This window comes from Pongo abelii, chromosome 11 (genome assembly GCF_028885655.2).
Source record: "Pongo abelii isolate AG06213 chromosome 11, NHGRI_mPonAbe1-v2.0_pri, whole genome shotgun sequence".
Lineage (NCBI taxonomy): Eukaryota > Metazoa > Chordata > Mammalia > Primates > Hominidae > Pongo > Pongo abelii.
The window spans coordinates 126,107,034-126,125,645 of record NC_071996.2 but is presented as its reverse complement, the minus strand read 5'-3'; the positions used below and the strand labels follow the sequence as shown (position 1 = coordinate 126,125,645).

The 18,612-nt window shown below is 40.9% G+C and overlaps 2 protein-coding genes and 1 pseudogene across 3 annotated transcripts in view; 2 read left to right on the top strand and 1 right to left on the bottom strand.

The window, feature by feature from the left end:
* The window catches only part of MOGAT1 (monoacylglycerol O-acyltransferase 1), a 45,302-nt gene extending 38,423 nt beyond the window's left edge, over window positions 1-6,879 (bottom strand). Inside the window, 1 exon segment of the mRNA XM_024243652.2 lies at window positions 6,829-6,879. The gene's annotated coding sequence lies outside the window, so the exon portion shown is untranslated.
* Window positions 6,880-6,968: 89 nt separating this feature from the next.
* Window positions 6,969-18,612, top strand: part of FARSB (phenylalanyl-tRNA synthetase subunit beta) — an 83,531-nt gene continuing 71,887 nt past the window's right edge. Inside the window, exons 1-2 of one of the 2 annotated variants that reach the window (XM_002812914.6) lie at window positions 6,969-7,324; window positions 14,535-14,590. In XM_002812914.6, coding sequence (XP_002812960.2) covers window positions 7,267-7,324; window positions 14,535-14,590 — 114 coding nt within the window. In that variant the 5' untranslated portion in view covers window positions 6,969-7,266. The remainder of the gene's footprint in view (window positions 7,325-14,534; window positions 14,591-18,612) is intronic. The other variant, XM_063713067.1, reaches the window with a different exon arrangement.
* On the top strand, window positions 15,870-17,721 carry LOC103890040 (putative tripartite motif-containing protein 61; annotated as a pseudogene).

Below are 18,612 nucleotides of genomic sequence, written 5' to 3'. Positions count from 1 at the left end.
TAAAATATAAGATACAATTTTTAAAAATCTCACCAATCCAAGAATAGTGACTGTTAACAATTTGTTGTATATCATGGTAGCCATTTTATTTTTGTTCACACTCATACATACATGCATTTTTTTTTTCTTTTTTTTGAGAGGGAGCCTCACTCTTATTGCCCAGGCTGGAGTGCAATGGCGTGATCTCAGCTTACTGCAACCTCCACATCCCAGGTTCATGTGATTCTTGTGCCTCAGCCTCCTGAGGAGCTACGATTACAGATGCCCACCACCATGCCTGGCTAATTTTTAAAATATTTTTAGTAGAGATGGGTTTTCACCATGTTGGCCAGGTTGGTTTCGAACTCCTGACCTCAAGTGATCCGCCCACCTCAGCCTCCCAAAGTGCTAGGATTATAAGCATGAACCACTGTGCCCAGCTATACATGCATTTTTAAAACAAAAAATTGGTCATTTAAAGTATATTGTTCAGCCTGGGCAACATAATGAGACCCTGTCTCTACAAAAAAGTTAAAAAATTTGCCAGGTGTGGTGGTGTGTGCCTGTGGTCCCAGCTATTTGGGAGGCTGAGGTGGCAGAATCACTGGAGCCCAGGAGATCAAGGCTGCGGTGAGCTATGATCATGCCACTGCACTTCAGCTTGGGTGAAAGAGTAAGACCCTGTCTCTAAAATGAAATAAAATTAAATAAATAAAAATAAAGTATATTGTTTAGTAACTGTACTTTCATATCATAAAGTTCACTTGTTGTGAACTTTTTACCATGTTAAAAAATGTAGATGGCTGGGCTGGGTGTGGTGGCTCACACCTGTAACCCCGGCACTTGGGGAGGCCGAGGTGGGCAGATCACGAGGTCAAGAGATGGAGACCATCCTGGCCAACATGATGAAACCCTGTCTCTACTAAAAATACAAAAATTAGCTGGGCGTGGTGGCGTGTGCCTGTAGTCCCAGCTATTCGGGAGGCCGAGGCAGGAGAATTGCTTGAGCCTGGGAGGCAGAGGTTGCAGTGAGCCAAGATCACACCACTGCAATTCAGCCTGGGTGACAAAGGGAGACTCCATCTAAAAAAAAAAAAAAAAAAAAAAAAGTAGATGGCTAACATCATTTTTAATGTTTGCATAGTATTTTACTGCATAAAGGTATCCTACTCTATTTAATCAAGCTCATCTTATTGAATTTTTAGGTTGTTTCAAAATTTTCTACATTACAAAGACTTGTTTCATTATTTCCTTAGAATAATTATAGGAGTGGAGTTTTAGGATCAAAGAGAAAAAATCTTCAATATGTTGATTTATATTGTCAAACTGCTACTTATATTCCCAACAGGAGTTAAAGTGCCAACTTCCTAAATTTTTGCCAATACAGGGTTGGTATGATTTGTTTCTTTAATGTCTGCGGGTCTCCCTGGAGAAAATATCCATAACTTGTATTGTTGTTTTAATTTACATTCTCTTCTCTTTTTGTTTTTTTGTTTGTATTTAATTGGTGCTCACTTCCTTTGTTCATTTTTTTAGTACTGAAGTATATATTTGTAAAAAGAAAAGGTAATATAGCAAGTATTCCTAACATTAAAACTTCAAATATTTATTGATGGTCTGCCCTCTGCCAGGCACTGTTTGAGGTTCTTGGCATGTGTTAGTGAACAAAACACAAAAATCTCTGCCTTTACAGGCTCATGTTTTAGCAGAGAGAGACGTATATATCTAATAACCATAACTAATAGTATAGTCAGGGATAGGCTTTTCTGGGAAGACTTCAAGGAGCCAAGAGATCTAGCTCTATGGGAATCTATGGGCAAGAACATTCAAGCAGAAGGCCTAAGGTGGGCCACTGCCTGGCACACTTAAGAACTTACATGGAGCCTGTGGTTCTTGGATGGAAAGATTCCTAAATTAATCCATAAATTATGTTTGATTCCTAATAAATGATAAAAGAATGTTTTCCAAAACTTGAAGAAATCTTAAAGTTCATCTAGAAAAATTAACATGAGATAAAAGCCATGAAAGTTTTGAAAAAGAAGGCATTGAAGGTACACTAACTTACTAACTTTTCCAACTATTAAAATGTATTATAGTACTATAGTAATTGAAAAAGCTTCGTACAGGCAATGGAACACATAGTTCAGGAATAAACCTAAATATATAGATATATATATGGAAATTTAATAAAGAACGTATTTCAAATCCATGAGTAAAAAGAAGCTTATTTAATAAAGAATGTATTAACTGAATTGTTTAAAAACAAACATAAAGCTCGTTCATTCACTCACTCCAAAACCAAAACAAATTTCAGAAAGATCTGAGATTTAAATGCAAAAGAAAAATAAAAACCCATTCAAGTACTCTGAGAAACATACTTAAAAAAAAAATCTTGGGATTAAGAAAGACCTTTTAAAACATAACCTAAACCCCATAACCTATAAAGGAAAAGAATAATAAATTAGCCTAAAGTTTTTAAAAAGCCCTTTATCTAGGCCGGGTGCGGTGGCTCACACCTGTAATCCTAGCACTTTGGGAGGCCAAGACAGGTGATTCACCTGAGGTCAAGAGTTTGAGACCAGCCTGGCCAACATGGTAAAACCCCATCTCGACTAAAAATACAAAAATTAGCTGGGCGTGGTGGCGGGCACCTGTAATCCCAGCTACTCAGGAGGCTGAGGCAGGAGAATTGCTTGAACCCAGGAGGTGGAGGTTGCAGTGAGCCAAGATGGGCCATTGTACTCCAGGCTGGGCTACGAGTGAAACTCCATCTCAAAAGGAAAAAAAAAAGCCCTTTATAGAGGAAAAAGAACACCTTAAAGCGAAATCAAGTGTCAAGTATTCCTATTGTGTTTCTGCTCAGCCATCTGCCACCCAGCATTCGTCTCCCCACCCCTGAAATAGAGTGCCACATTCATCTGTTGTTTCCCACCTTCATCTTTTCTTTCTTAAAATACATCCACAAAGGTATACCAGATAAAACAGAACATTACCAATATTTTTGAAACCCCTTGGGTACTGTGTTGGTTAATTTTATGTACCAACTTGACTGGGCTAATGGGTACCCAGGTAGCTGGTTAAACATCATTTCTGGGTGTGTGAGGGTGTTCCTGGAAGAGATTAGCATTTGTTTTTATTTTTTTGAGATGGAGTCTTGCTCTGTTGGCCAGGCTGGAGTGCAGTGGTGCAACCTCGGCTCACTGCAACCTCCGCCTCCTGGGTTCAAGCGATTCCTCTATCTCCGCCTCCCAAGTAGCTGGGACTACAGGTGTGCACCACCATACCCAGCTAATTTTTGTATTTTTAATAGAGACGGGGTTTTGCTATGTTAGCCAGGTTGGTCTCAAACTTCTGACCTCAAGTGATCTGCCTGCCTCAGCCTCCCAAAGTGCTAGGATTACAGGCGTGAGCCACCACACCCAGCCAAGATTAGCATTTGAATGGATAAACTGAGTAAAGCAAATGGCCCTCCCCAATGCGGGTAGGTATCATCCAATCCATGGTGGGCCTGAAGAGAATAAAAAGGGGGAGGAAGGCTGAATTCACTCTCTGTCTGACCACTTGAGCTGGGCCATAGATCTTTCCCTGCTCTCAGTTCTCCTGGTTTTCAGGACTTGAGACAGCATCTGCACCACCACCTCTTCAGCTCTCAGGGCTTCAAACTACTTCTCATTTTCATGGGTCTCCAGTTTGCAGATGGTAGATTGTGGGACTTCTCAGTTTCCATAATGATGTGAGACAATACTTTATAATAAATATCTGTCTACCTATTCCTATTTATTTATCTGGAGGACTCTGAGTAATACAGGTATTCCAATACTCCAGGCTGCAGCCCTTCCATCTCACTCAGAACTAACTGGTCTCTTATTTTGTGTTTGTCATCCTCTGCTTTTTATTACAGGCTTACCATTCTATTTATGTATGCCTAACAATATACTCTTTAGGTTAGCCTGGTTTTTAGTGTTTATAGTGATGGCATCAAGGATACATATTCTTCTTTGATTTACATTTTTCCCTCAAAATTACAATGTAAGATTTATCCAAGTTGATACATGCAGGTGTAGTTCATTTGTTTACATAACTGTATGGTGTTTCACTGTATAAATTTATCATAACTGTCTACCTATTCTAGTATTGACAAACATTGGATTGTTTCTAGCTTTCTGTTATAATGAACAATGTAACCATGAAAATTTTTATTTGAGTCTTCTGGTGCACATGGGTAAGAGTTTCTTTGGGGAATATTCCTAGCAGTGCAATTGCTGGGTAGTAGGATATAGACATGCCCCATTTTTCTAGGTAAGGCCATATTTTCCAAAGAGGTTATATCAATTTATACTCCCAACTTCTTGCCAAGATCTGATTTTTTTCAGACTTTAAGATTTCTACCAGTCTTGTAGGTATAAACATGTATGTCCTTATAATTTTAATTTGCATCTCCTTAATTTCTGCTGAGCTGAGAGTTTTTCCATGCCTTTTGTCCAGCTCGTCTTTCATTCCTAGGAAATGCTGCCACCTCATTCCTGCTTTCAGTCTGGCCCCAAAGTTAGATGAAAGAAGCATGTACCTACATTTTGTGATATACGATCTCATCATTTTCCATGTACCTTTCCTTTCAGTTAGCTAATGCCATTTGTGATGAGCCCTAGTGGCCTAGTTTCCTCTTTTCCATTAGAATCTTCTAACAGTTTAGCTTCTCACAGAGAAGGGACAGAGTACCTGTAATGTGTGCAATGATAAAAAGTAGGATAGGTCAGTTGGGGGATGTGAGAGATGGGAAGAAAATGCCCCCTGGTGGTCTGAGACTAGCAGAAAACTAACTAGGAGGATTAAAAAAAAATAATGACGCCCTATTTCCAGGACCTCTGACATGATAAGAACTATACTAGTTATTTATGAGTATTATTTTCAAATTCTTACAATAATTCTGTTTTAGTTTTTAAGACAAGGTCTCACTTTGTCACCCAGGCTGGAGTGCTGTGGCGCGATCACAGGTCACCACAGCCTCAACCTCCTGGGCTCAAGTGATCCGCGTAGATGGGATCATAGGTGTGTCACCGTGCCTGGCTAATTTTTCTTTTTGTTTAGAGATGGGGTCCAACTCTGTTGCCCAGGGTGGTTTTGAAATCCTGAGCTCAAGTAATCCTCCCACCTCGGCCTCCCAAAGTGCTGGAATTACAGGTATGAGACACAATAATTCTCTAAGGTGTATATTATTATCCCTATTTTATAGATGAGGAAACTGAGGTTCAGAGGCCATAGAACACTTTGGAGTGCCCAAGGCAGAGCAGGTCAGCAGGAAGTCCTTTGGTTGTGTATTATTATTATTTTGTTGTTGTTGTTATTATTTTTGAGACAGAGTCTTGCTCTGTCACCCAGGCTGGAGTGCAGTGGCATGATCTTGGCTCACTGCAACCTCTGCCTCCTGGGTTAAAGTGATTCTCAGTCCTCAGCCTCCCCAGTAGCTGGGATTACAAGTGCCCGCCACCACACCCAGCTAATTTTTGTAATTTTAGTAGAGATGGGGTTTTATCATGTTGGCCAGGCTGGTTTCGAACTCTTGACCTCAAGTGATCTGCCCACTTCAGCCTCCCAAAGTGTTGGTATTACAAGTGTGAGCACTACTGCCTGGCACTAGTCCTTTGCTTATTAACTGAGCACAAAGCACCAATTTTAGGTGGAAAACTGTATTTTGCATTGGGGATGTTTGCCATTTATGGGGTGTTGCCAATCTGTTATGTTGGTCACTGGGAAGGGACTGCCTTCTCATGGAGGGGAGCTAATACTGTATAGAGAAAAACTGCTTGATTAATAGTTAGGGTGGCTTACATCTGGCTCAGCTTTTGTCCCCTCATGTGAAGGACTTTGGAAGAAGCCCTCACTCACTGTACAGTAGAAAGGATTAGGGCAAGGCTCCCCCTGGAACTGCCAGTTTGTGCCTTAGTTTCATTACTTGTAAAACAGGGATAATGGTACCTATCTAATGGTATTAGTTTCCCTTGGCTGCTGAAACAAATTACCATAAACTTGCTAACTTAAACCAAAAATCTATGCTCTCACAGTTCTGGAGGCCAGAAACCCAAAATCAGTTTCACTGGGCCCAAATCAGCATGCATTATAGGGCTGCCCCATGGGCTGGGCGTGAATCTGTCCTTGTCTCTGTTTATTTCAGGGGTACATGTGCAGGATGTGAAGGTTTGTTACATAGGTAAACGTATGCCATGGTGGTTTGCTGCCCAGATCATCTCATCACATAAGTATTAAGCCCAGCATCTATCAGCTATTCTTGATGCTCCCCGCTCCTCCACCCCCTCACCCCCAGTGTGTGCTTGTCTCTTTGTTTCTGGTGGCTGCTGGCATTCTTGGGTTGTGGCTGCCATACTCCAATCTCTGCCACCGTGGCTAAATCGTCTCTTTCGACCTCCCTTTTATGATTTTATGAGGATACTGTGATTCCATTTAGTGCTCGTCTTTCGAATCCAGGATAATCTTCATCTCAGAATCCTTAACTTAATCTGCAAAGACGCTGTTTCCATATAAAGTTCATTAAGAGGTTGCAGGGATTAGGGTCTGATATTATTGGGGGCCGTTATTCAGCCTATTACATTCAGGGTTGTTTTAAGGAGGAAATTTAATGCTGGCAGAGGGCTGAGCACAGCCCACTGACAGCAGAGAGCACTGAGCAAATAGACTAAAAAGAGGTCTCTTACAATGCCTCCCTTATAGGGCTGCCGTAAAGTTCAAACAAAGCACAGGTATATCACTTATATGAGTAGAGGAGAGATTAAAGAATGAAGTAAAAACTGAGGTCTGTTAACAGCCCCTCTCCCGCCGCCAGGATTTGCACACCTTTCTCTGCAGGAAGCCTTGAACCCTCTCCACTCGCATTTCCACCACCTCCAGGCAAGATTTCCCACGTGGAGGCCCCGCCCCCTCCCTGACGCGCCCCACTCTCGCCCCGCCCATCTGGTGGGCGTCCCCGGCCCTTAGCGCGCTGGCAGCATCCGGGACTTGCGGGTCAGTACATTACAATGCCTGACAAATCCTAGCAAGTTCTATCAAATTATATCTCTCTTCCAGGCTTTTAAGCGATTAGTCCCATAAAGATACATTTAGTCAGCGAGGTAATGGCAAGATGAGTGTCTTTAGGTTAAAAAAAGGACAGGAACTGTTGGCAGCAGAATGGCGATATTCAAGACAACACGCACAAGAAGAGGCGGGTCCTACGTGCTTCGGTAGGGAAGCCCGGGTCAGCTCGCTGCGCAGGCGCAGTGAGTTCTACCCGCCATGCCGACTGTCAGCGTGAAGCGTGATCTGCTCTTCCAAGCCCTGGGCCGCACCTACAGTGAGTGCCGGCCCTATACATTGGGCCCTACGCCTCTTCTCGGAGGCTGGGCCTCCCTCCAAAAGGGCATTGTGGCGACATTCATGCCTTCCTGAAGGTTTTGGCCCCGGGAGGCCGTGGTTTACACGGGAAGGTCGATGATGGTGGCGATCCGGCTGGGCTGTGGTAGCCTCGGAACCGGCATCGCAGCGGTGCCACTGCTCGTGCCCGGCTTGCCGTGTCATTCATTCAGCGATCTGCCGTCGAGTGCCTACAGCGTGTCTGGCACCGACATCCAAGCCAGGGGATAGAACAGGAAGGAAACCCCGAGCGTAGCCAGTTCATTGCAATAGCAGCGCTGTGGGAACTCAGTTTATAAGGGGGTAGGAGGAGAGATTTGTGCAGCGGGGTGGAGAACGGCATTCCACCTGTCTTCGTTTTATTAATGTTTCCTGAGCGCCTGTTATGTGTCAGGCACTGTTCTAAGAGCTTGGGACTAGAGCTATGCACATGACACGTCAGGTCCACGTTCTGTCTGATGGAGACAGACAATTAACCAGCACGTTAATAAAATGATTTCGGATAATGTTAAATGCCATCAAGGAGAGAAAAGGTGTTGTGCCAGGAACACAACTTTAGATAGGGTGGTAACATTTGATCTGAGACCTGAATGAGGAGTATTCAATGGGCGTGGACTTCATTCTACATTTCATCTTTTATTCAGTTCTAAAAACACAACCATTGAAAAAAAGGAGGGAGATATTAAATGCAGTTATCAGTTACCTCACAGCTGTAGCAGCTGCCCCACCCTATTTTTTTTTTTTTTTTTGAGACGGAGTCTCGGTCTGTCGCCCAGGCTGTAGTGCAGCGGCGCGATCTCGGCTGACTGCAACCTCCGTCTCCTGGTTCAAGCAATTCTCTGCCTCAGCCTCCCGAGTAGCTGGGATTACAGGCGCCCGCCATCGTGCCCGAGTAATTTTTTTGTATTTTTAAAGAGACCGGGTTTCACCATCTTGGCCAGGCTGGTCTTGAACTCCTGACCTCGTGATCCGCCTGCCGCGGCCTCACAAAGTGCTGGGATTACAGGCGTGAGCCACCGCGCCCAGCCCCCACCCCATAATTTTTAGCTTGTATAAAGGCTGGACCAAATGGTTCGTGAGAGCTGTTTTTTTGTTTTTAGGGCTCAGTGTGTTAACAAAGGCCTAATTGGTTTAATGACAGCCACCGCTTCCCGGAATAAGATATTACTGTTACAGTGAGAATAAAGCTGGCTTTTAAAAATCTTTCCTAAGTGTGTACTTTTAGATAGTACCTATTCTCAATGTAATATTCTTCATAAGTTCTGCTGTAAGTCCCTGAAAGTAAAGGAAATACAAAGGTATTTTATTGTATTACTCTTACCCTTTGTACTTGGCTGTAATCACCTAATCGCTTTATTTTATAATGAGCTTATTTATATTTCTTACCTGCCCTTCTAAACCATATTCTCGCTAATGGGATGTGGTACAGGTTAATAATTCCTTATCCAAAATGCTTGAGACCAGAAGCGTCTTGGATTTTGGATTTTGGGATATTTGCATATACATGATGAGATATTTTGGGGGTGGGACCAAGTCTAAACTGATTTATATTTCATATATACCTTATATGCATAGCCTGAAGTTAATTTTGTGGAATACTTTAAATAATTTTTTTTGCATGAAACAAGGTTTTGACTGTGTTTTTGACAAGTCACATGGAGTCAGGTGTGGAATTTTCCACTTGTGACATCATGTCTGCACTTTAAGGTTTTGGGTTTTGGAGGATGTCAGATTTCAGATTTTTGGATTGGGAATGCTCAGTCTGTATACCTGAATTGCCTAAGATGGTAGGTGGCAAGTATTTGTTCAAAACATCTATAATCAGTTCCCATTCCAGTCTCCATTTCTAGGGAGGTAAGAAATAATCCAGATTTTTAAAAATGGTGAGATTTATAACCTATTTACTGTCATCTGATGTTTTAACATATTTCCTCTGCTTCCCTTTTTTTTTCATATTGTCAGTGATCAATTAAGACTGATTTTTTTCACAAATATGTGTTTGTTAGCTACTGAATCTTTTAAGGGCCAGGTACATGGCTGATGCATGTAATCACAGCACTTTGGGAGGACGAGGTGGGCAGATTGCTTGAGCTCAGGAGTTGGAGACCAGACTGGGCAACACGGCAAAACCCTGTCTCTACAAAAAGTAGCTGGGTGTGGTGGCATATACCTGTAGTCCCAGCTACTCGGGAGGCTGTGGCCGAAGGATCACTTGAACCAAGGAGGGTCAAGGCTGTAGTGAGCGGTGATCAAGCCACTGCACTCCAGTCCCGGCCACAAAGTGAGACCCTGTCTCAAAAAAAAAAAAAAAAAAAAAAAAAAAAAAATTCAGTCCGAAGCATTGATGTTATTTATTGAGATGTACTTTCGAGAGGTCAGAAATGATTCTCCTCATTAGTTTACCTTTATTGTATTCTTTCTTGAAACTGTTAACTGGGTTGAGGTCAGAATTGAGAAAGCATGTTCAGCAAACGTGGTTTCCAAGTAGTATGGATACATCTTGTTTCTTACCTTTTTTTTTCCCCCCAGTCTTCCTCTTTTTTTCTTGTTTTCAGATAATGTCTCATTCACACTTTTAAAATCCACATTTTCTCTCTTTAGTCCCTCCAAGGGTTGCTTTCTATTTGAAATTCCATTGTTTCTACCAGTCCCCACCTTCCTTTTTACCACTTCTTTGCTTAGCAAGGATATTTCTCTTTCAAGCTGTTTGCCATTTTGGTTATTTTGCTCTTCTGACTCCTTTGGAGCAGTTTTGTCTCCTTAGTCTACCTTTTCAATGGACTTTCTGTGCAGATGGTTTCCTCTTGCCACTCCTTTTCTTGTTAACTGATTTATTATCACTGCTTTTCAATTATAGTCCTGTTCTGGCATGGTGTAATAGTTGGCAGTAGTGGCAGAGCCTTCTGTGTATATCATATACACCCCTAAGGTATGGTTACTTGATGTGTCATTTCGTTAGAGGAAATTACTAATCACGATTTTATTGTTGATTTTTCTTTGTATAGAAACCCATGAAATACAGCTGAAAGGAATAAAACATATGATAATTAGGATTCAGCATATTTTAATAGTTCTGTACCACTTAGTTATCTATTACTGCATACTAAATTATCCCAAAGTTTAGCATCTTAAAGCAGCTATCATTTGTTATATAGTTTCTGAGGGTCAGGAATTGGGGACTGGCTCAGCTGGATGGTTTTTGGTCTGGATCTGTTACCAGGTTGCAGTCAAGGTGTTTGCCAGATCCGTAGTCATCTCAAGGCCTAACTGGGTCTGGAGAAACTGCTTTCAGGTTCGTTCAAGTGGTTGTTGGCAAACCTCAGTTCCTTGCTGATTTTTGGCCATAGACTTTAGTTCCTCCCACCTTATCCTGTCCATAGGACTACTTAGAACATGTTAGCTTGTTTGCCCCAGGTAGAGAGGTCCGAGAGAGTAGGTAAGTAAGAGAGAGTGCTGAGGATAGACGCCTGTTTTCAGTAACAGCTCAGAAGTGATATACTAGCCCTTCTTATATTCTCTTGATCACAGACCAATCCTAGCACAATGTGGAAGGGAACAGTACAACGGTGTGAATACCAGGAGGCCGGTATTATTGGAGGCCATCTTGGAGGCTGACTACCACCGTTCCCCCTCTAACCTCCACTGATTCGGGTTCCTCCCATATGCAAAATATACTCACCCCCTCCCAAGGCCCTCAGAAGTGTCATCCCATTACAGCAGCAGCTCAGAATCTAGAATCTCATCATCTAAATCAGGACCAGATGTGGATGTGGCTCCTTGGGTGTAGTTCCTTCAGTATAGCTTCTTTAGTACACTGTTGGCCTGAGAGACTCGAGAGACCATTTATCTGCCCCACATATACCTAACATACAGCGGTGGGATGGGCATAGGATAATTCCTGTAGCCCTTCCTCTTCAAAGGGGTGGAAATGGGAGACACAAAGGAGTCATTGGTCCATGGCAACTCTGGAATCAAGTGGCAAATGTTGGATGTTCTTGATTAGGTCTGAAGGCCTGGAATGATTCTCCATGGCTGTCTGCCCTGCTCTCTAGGCTCTTGGTTTCCACCCCTCTGAGTGATCCCTAGAAAGCATGTGCTTTACAGCTGGTTGGTTTTCTCAGTCTACTTACTGCTAATAGAATTTTGAGAGTTCAAAGACTTCATTTTATCCTATTTCTATCCCTTTCAATGCTAGCTGGCAATGCTTCTGCATATGTATTTCTTCTAAAAACTTTGAGGGTCTTTGGTGCATGTTACTGGCTTCCATTTTATTAGTCAAAAGTCACACCACCTACACATCTCTGAAATATATTGAGTTTCTGCTGATAACAGTGCTCTTAATTAAGCTCTATTGTGTGATTAATTGGATTTATGACGCTCATTCTTTATAATTTTTTTATAGCACCCTTTGTTGGAATGATTAGTGCCTTTGATCTTTCTGGGTCTTAAGATTTTATGGTCATACCCTTGATTTTATCTTTGGACCATGTTTTCCTGGCAGTGCCTTGGATTTGGTCTTTGCTCAGAAGTTATTTCTTAATTTTAGCATTGTTTCACATCTGGAGAAGATGAGAATTTTTAAAATTCCCAACATCTTGGCTCATTTTTGTTTAACAGCCTTTCCTTTAGCTTATCTCTTTTTTTCACATAAGCACAAGAAAAACCCAGGTGGCACTGTGGACACTGGTTGGAAATCTTCTTAGTTGTATCACCCCATTGATTTTTTGCAGTCCACATAACTGCAAGGAATGGTGTTGCTAAGCCTTCTGCCTCTACTTAACCAGGATTCCTCTTCTTCTGCTTTCTGATAACATTACCTCACTTTCCTCCATGTCCTCACCTGCATCCTTACCAAAGACTATGAGGCTTCTTTCTTTAGGTTTTAATTTATAGGCCTCAAAGCCCACTGCTTGGTTCCAAAGCCATTCCCATGTTTTTCATTTTTGTTACAGCAGTACCCCACTTCCAGGGACTAAAAGTCTGTATTAGTAATCTATTGCTATATAACAAATTATTCCAAAGTATTAGTAGTCTGTTGCTATGTAACAAATTACCCCAGTACTTAGGAGTGTAAAACAAGCCTTTATTATTTTACAAAATTTCTGAGAGACAGGAATCGGGGAGTAGCTTAGGAAGGTGGTTCTGGCTTTGGGTCTCACCATGTTGCAGTCTAGCTGTCAGCTGGGTTTGCTGTTATTTCAAGGCTTGGCTGGGCTGGAAAATCTGCTTCCAGACTCACTCAGGTGATTGCTGCAGACCTCAGTTCACACAGGAGCATGAATACAAGGAGGCAGGGATCATGGAACAGGCGATCTTGGAGGCTGGGTACCTATTACTACCTGCCCTAGTTAATGATACCCCCACCCACTTTTTCCCCCAAACCAGAGATCGGGGAGTCATCCTAGACTCCTTCTACACACTCCCTATTCCTACCTCCCATCATTCGGCCATCGAGCCTTATACATTCCACCTCTTTAACGTTTTTCATATTAGTCACTTCTTCCTCATTCTTGCTGGTGCTGCTTTAAATGAGGTCTTCACTATATCACATCTGTACTATTGCAGTAGACTCCCTGCTCCAATCCATCCTCTACTCTGCGAGCAGTTTTTAGAATGCAGATCTAATCATGTTTTTGCCCAGCTGAAGAATCCCTTCAGTATAATTCTCCATTGCCTGCCTGTAAGAAAGAGGGCAAATCATTAGTTGACCCTTTCTCCTTGTTCCGTCATATCTTCTGATATGAACTTTATGTTTCATCCATGTTGAACTACTTAAGAGTTTCCAAATTTGCCATGCTGTTTCACTCCCCACAATCTCTGCCTAATGAACTCATCCTTTCTGTGAAGGTTTAGCTGACCATAAGAGAAACTGATTACTTCTTTTGTGCCAGCCGTGTACCTTGTACTTAACACAGTCATATTTATTTACACATCTGGCTTCTTTACTAGATGAGGAGGTAGTTAAGGCAGGAATTGTGTTTTATTTATCTTTGTAACCCTGGTACCTAGTACAGTGCCTGGTATAAGGTGGGTACTCAGTACATAGATGTTAAATTGAAATTTAGTGTCTGAATCAGGAATCTTAAGACCAGTTTTCACTAGAATATATTGCTAATGATGTTTTGTGTTCAATTTTTGGTAATGTGAGAACCCTGAAAAGCTAAACGGTAGGATATAATATTAAAATAAGGAAGAGAACTTATTTTATTAATTGGTAATAAACTATTAATTATTGTAGACTCACTATGTCTCAGGGTACTATGCCAGGTCCATTTTATGCATTATCATTTAAATCTTTCCAATAGTACCATGCCATAATGGCTGTGAAATACCATTTTATAGATGAGGCAGCTATAATGTTGACACAAGATACCAAGAAGGTTTACATAAGGTGCCAAACTCTCAGATCTAATAAGTGGGATAGAATTCAAACTCTGATTGACTTGGCTTCAAAGCCAAAAGTGTCAGGCCGCCTCAGACCATTTTACCTGATAGGACTTATGTGACATTCTGTTGTGTGAGATCTGTGATTTGGAGCCTACTTTATATCTGATCTCTACTTAACAGGTGTTTTTCTTCTATGTACATGCAAACTTCCCAGTGCAGGTAACCTAAACTACAGTTGATGTTAGTGTAGATTAATCAAGCCTTTAATAGTTTTTTCTTTTTTTTATCTTAAATTTTTTTGGCCCAGCTTTTTTTTTTTTTCTTTAATTTTTTGAGATGGAGTCTCGCTGTTATTGCCCAGGCTGGAGTGCAATGGCATGATCTTGGCTCACTGCAACCTCTGCCTTCCAGGTTCAAGCAATTCTTCTGCCTCAGCCTCCCAAGTAGCTGGGATTACAGGCATGCGCCACCATGCCTGGCTAATTTTGTATTTTTAGTAGAGACAGGGTTTCACCATGTTGGCCAGGCTGGTTTCAAACTCCTGACCTCAGGTGATCCACTCACATTGGCCTCCCAAAGTGCTGGGATTACAGGCATGAGCCACGATGCCTGGCCTGTTTGTTTTTAAATGATAATATGTGATGCGTGATATTTAGTAGTATGATTGGTGTAAGGCAATTAGTAATAAGAAAATGCTGTTTGTATGTAGTTTTCACTTACACTGAACAGAGTAAAATTAACCATCTCCTTTTTTATTTTCCTAGCTGACGAAGAATTTGATGAACTATGTTTTGAATTTGGTCTGGAGCTTGATGAAATTGTATGTATTGGATATTTGTCTATTTTTCAAAGATTGTGTGCATAAGCTTATTTTTCAGGGGTGTACTGTATTTCATCTTTGTTACCTTATAGTTAGACTAAGATGATAACATTTGTGGGCCGTGATTTCTGTGTTCAGAGGGCTAAGCTCTAGATCTGTCTGTTGCCTTGACTAAAATCTCAAGAGGAGTTCATGCTTTATTCCATCTACAATCACCTTGTTATCAGGCTCATGCTGTGGAAATGGATAGAATGTGTTAGATAACCCCAGTATGAAAGTAAGCTCCCTCCTTTGGCAAATTAATCACAGAAAGGGACCAAGAAGCAGTAGAAATGTTGCTTCAACCAGAGTTGCCCTGCCTCCTTCACTTCCAGCGCCTCCTCCTTCAGCTCCTCTGCCCCCATCACCTTCCTCCGTGCCTCTTCAACCAGTACTAATGCATTACTATATTCATTGGTCTTGTAAAATGAACTCATATTTTTTAAGGACTTGCTTATAAAAATGAGGAAGCATTTTCTTTGACTTTTGATTGTATAATGATTACAATATTTAAAAAAATCAAGTCTGGGCTATACATTTTATTATTGTTAATAATGATTATCTATTAAAGACATACTTTAATTTGGTGGGGTTGGGGGTCTGAGTCCTTCCTCGTGGGGGCTCGGTGGGTCCTGAGCATCCTCTGGCCGGGGTTACTGATCCGTCTGCTCCAGCATAAGTTCACAAAGCACAGTCCGCAGGCCAGCAGCATCATCTGGGAACTTAGGAAGAAACCAGCCCTACTGAATCAGAAACTGGGGATGTGGCCCAAGCAATCTTTTACCAAGACCTCCAGGTGATTATAATGCAAGGAGAGACGAGGTTTTACCATGTTGGCCAGGCTGGTTCTCGAACTGCTGACCTCAAGTGATCCACTGCTTTGGCCTCCCAAAGTGCTGAGATGACAGGTGTGAGCCACCATACCTGGTCCAATGTGCTTTATATAGTTTCATTCTGTTGCCCAGGCTGGAGTGCGATGGCGCGATCTTGGCTCACCACAACCTCCTCCTCTCAGGTTCAGGCGATTCTCTTGCCTCACCCTCCTGAGTAGCTGGGATTACAGGAAGGAGTCCTTATCTTGGACCTAAGGCTGCTTTCTTGAAGAAAACTTGACTTTATTTCATTTAATGGGAAGAGCAGCAGCCCAGCTAATAAGTTCTAATATGCAATAGGCTGCAGGCTGTGAAGTCTGAAGCTAAGGAGCTGAGGGCTTAACAAGTTTCTAGAAGCTGCCATCAACATGCCAAGTCAGTAAAACTGAAAGCTGGTCAGATTTCAAGGTCTGGGGAGGATATCCACTGCGTACTGGGTCTGGACCTCTAGAGAGCTAGGCCTTGCTAAAATAAAAGAATTACCTTACCTACCATCTTTGTTCCAGGCTCAGTGGAATTTGTGACAGCCCTGGCTGACCTCCGAGCAGAGGCTAGCTGTCCCATCTGTCTGGACTACTTGAAAGACACAGTGACCATCAGCTGCGGGCATAACTTCTGTCTCTCCTGCATCATTATGTCCTGGAAGGATCTACATGATAGTTTCCCCTGCCCCTTTTGCCACTTGTGCTGTCCAGAAAGGAAATTTATCAGCAATCCCCAGCTGGGTAGTTTGACTGAAATTACTAAGCAACTCCAGCTAAGAAGCAAGAGGAAGAGGCAGGAAGAGAAGCATGTGTGTAAGAAGCATAATCAGGTTTTGACTTTCTTCTGTCAGAAAGACCTAGAGCTTTTATGTCCAAGGTGCAGTTTCTCCACTGATCACCAGCATCACTGTGTTTGGCCCACAAAGAAGGCTGCCTCCTGTCAGGAAAAAACTGGAGCAATACAATGCACCATGGAAGGAGAGAGTGGAACTAATTGAAAAAGTCATAACTATACAAACCAGAAAATCACTGGAACTGAAGAAAAAGGTAAAACATACGGCAGAAGAAGTCAAGTCTAAATTTGAGCAACTTAGGTTATTTCTGCAAAATGAGCAAGAGACAGTTTTTGGGCAATTACAAGATGAAGAGATGGATATTTTAGCACAACTAAATGAAAGCCTAACAACATTTTCAGATTATACCTCCTCATTAAAATATCTACTAAAGAAGATAGACAGCATATATGTGACGTCAGAGCTGGAATTACTGGCTAATGTTAAGGATATCTATCACAGATATAAGAATTTAAAATTCCCTAAACCTTTTTTATTCAAATTAAAAGAATATGGTTACCATCTGCCTCCACAATATTGTGGCCAAAACAAAATTATCAAGCGATTTCAAGTAGATGTAATTCTAGATCCTGAAACAGCACATCGTAAACTTATAGTCTCAGAAGATAGAAAAACTGTGCGATATGGAAATACAACACAAAACTTACCTCATAACCCAAGAAGATTTTATCTGCTCCCAGCTGTTCTGGGTTCTAAGGGATAAAATTGTGGCAGGCAGTACTGGGAAATAGAAGTTAAAGACAAGCCTGAATGGATTCTTGGTGTCTGTAATGACTCTCCTTCCAGAAGGAGGAAGAGTCTACCAATTTTAGTACAGGATGGATTATGGGGAATTTGGTAATCTAGTCGGAATAATTATATGGTATTGGGCCATAAGGAAATTATTCTGCTGCCAAAAGTAACACCTAGTAAGATTGGCATTTTTTAGACTGTGAAATGAAGTTTCCTTTTATAATTTGAATGATAGCTCTCTTCTCTGTACTTTTAATGATGATTTTACAGGAGCACTTTGGCCTTATTTTTATACTGGAACTGACTCAAAACCTCTTAAAATTTCTGCAGTAACAGATTCTGAATGAACTATTAGAAGACTCATTTTATTGTCTTTCACCTAGTAGACATAACTGAGCCAGTGAATCTAGTTTTGGCCATTCTGTATTTTGTCCAGTTTTTCTCATTAAAAAACAGTATTTTTTTATCTCAATTTCAGCAACTTCCAAAAAATGTGATTATGGGACCTACTTTATAATAAATTATGGGGTCAATGACAAAGTACTTTAGAAATTCTATGGTAAAATACTTGAAAAATATATTACTGAAGAAATGTATTATGTAAGAAAACCTATTACTTTTGTAATTGCCAATAAAAGCCCAATAATTTTTTTCTCAAAAAAAAAAAAAAATACATACTATAATTTAAAAGATAATTTTCTGGTAGTTAGTATTATTTTTTTCCTAAGCCTTCTATCTTCACCTATTCAGTGCTTTTATAACACTACCTTAGGTGTAAAGTTAAAAAATGTTCAGGCTAAAAAATTGTACATTGTCTTACCTTATTTTTCCTGCTGCCTTACTAATGTTACAGAAAGATCATCTTTGTACTAATCTATTTGTATACTTGAGAAATTGGCTGAGATTTCTGTAGTTTATAAGTTGCTATTCGTAATTTTACTACACCTCAGAATTATGTTTGAAGTTATGTGATATCTAAGAGTGTTGGACTGGATGTTAGATAATTTGAGTTCTAGTTCTAACATTTACTAACTGTGTAACTATGGACAATTACTTTGCCTGTCTGAACTCTATAGTCCAGACAAGTCTCTCTGGGCTTCCTTTTCGTTTGTGAAATAAGGAGTTTGGATGATATGATCTTTATGGTTTTCTTTTTTGACTCTGAAATTTATGTGATTTTTAATTTCTGTAAGATTTTTGTCAGGTAGCACTGAAAAATTCAGTCTTTACATATGGTCATTGTATGAGTTGAGATGCTGAAACTGAAAGGTGTAAGCTTCTGTGTCTTTTTTTTTTTTTGCAAAGGAATTAGATCTTTTTTTTACAGTAGTTCCTCCTTATCCACAGTTTTTTGCTTCCACAGTTTTGGTTACCTGCAGCAAACTGTGGTTGGAAATAGGTGAGTATAGTACAATAAGAAATTCTGAGACAGAAAGAGACTACATTCACATAACTCTTATTATAGTATATTATTTTAATTGTTCTATTTTATTATTAGTTGTTAATCTCTTACTGTGCCTAATTTATAAATTAAACATTTT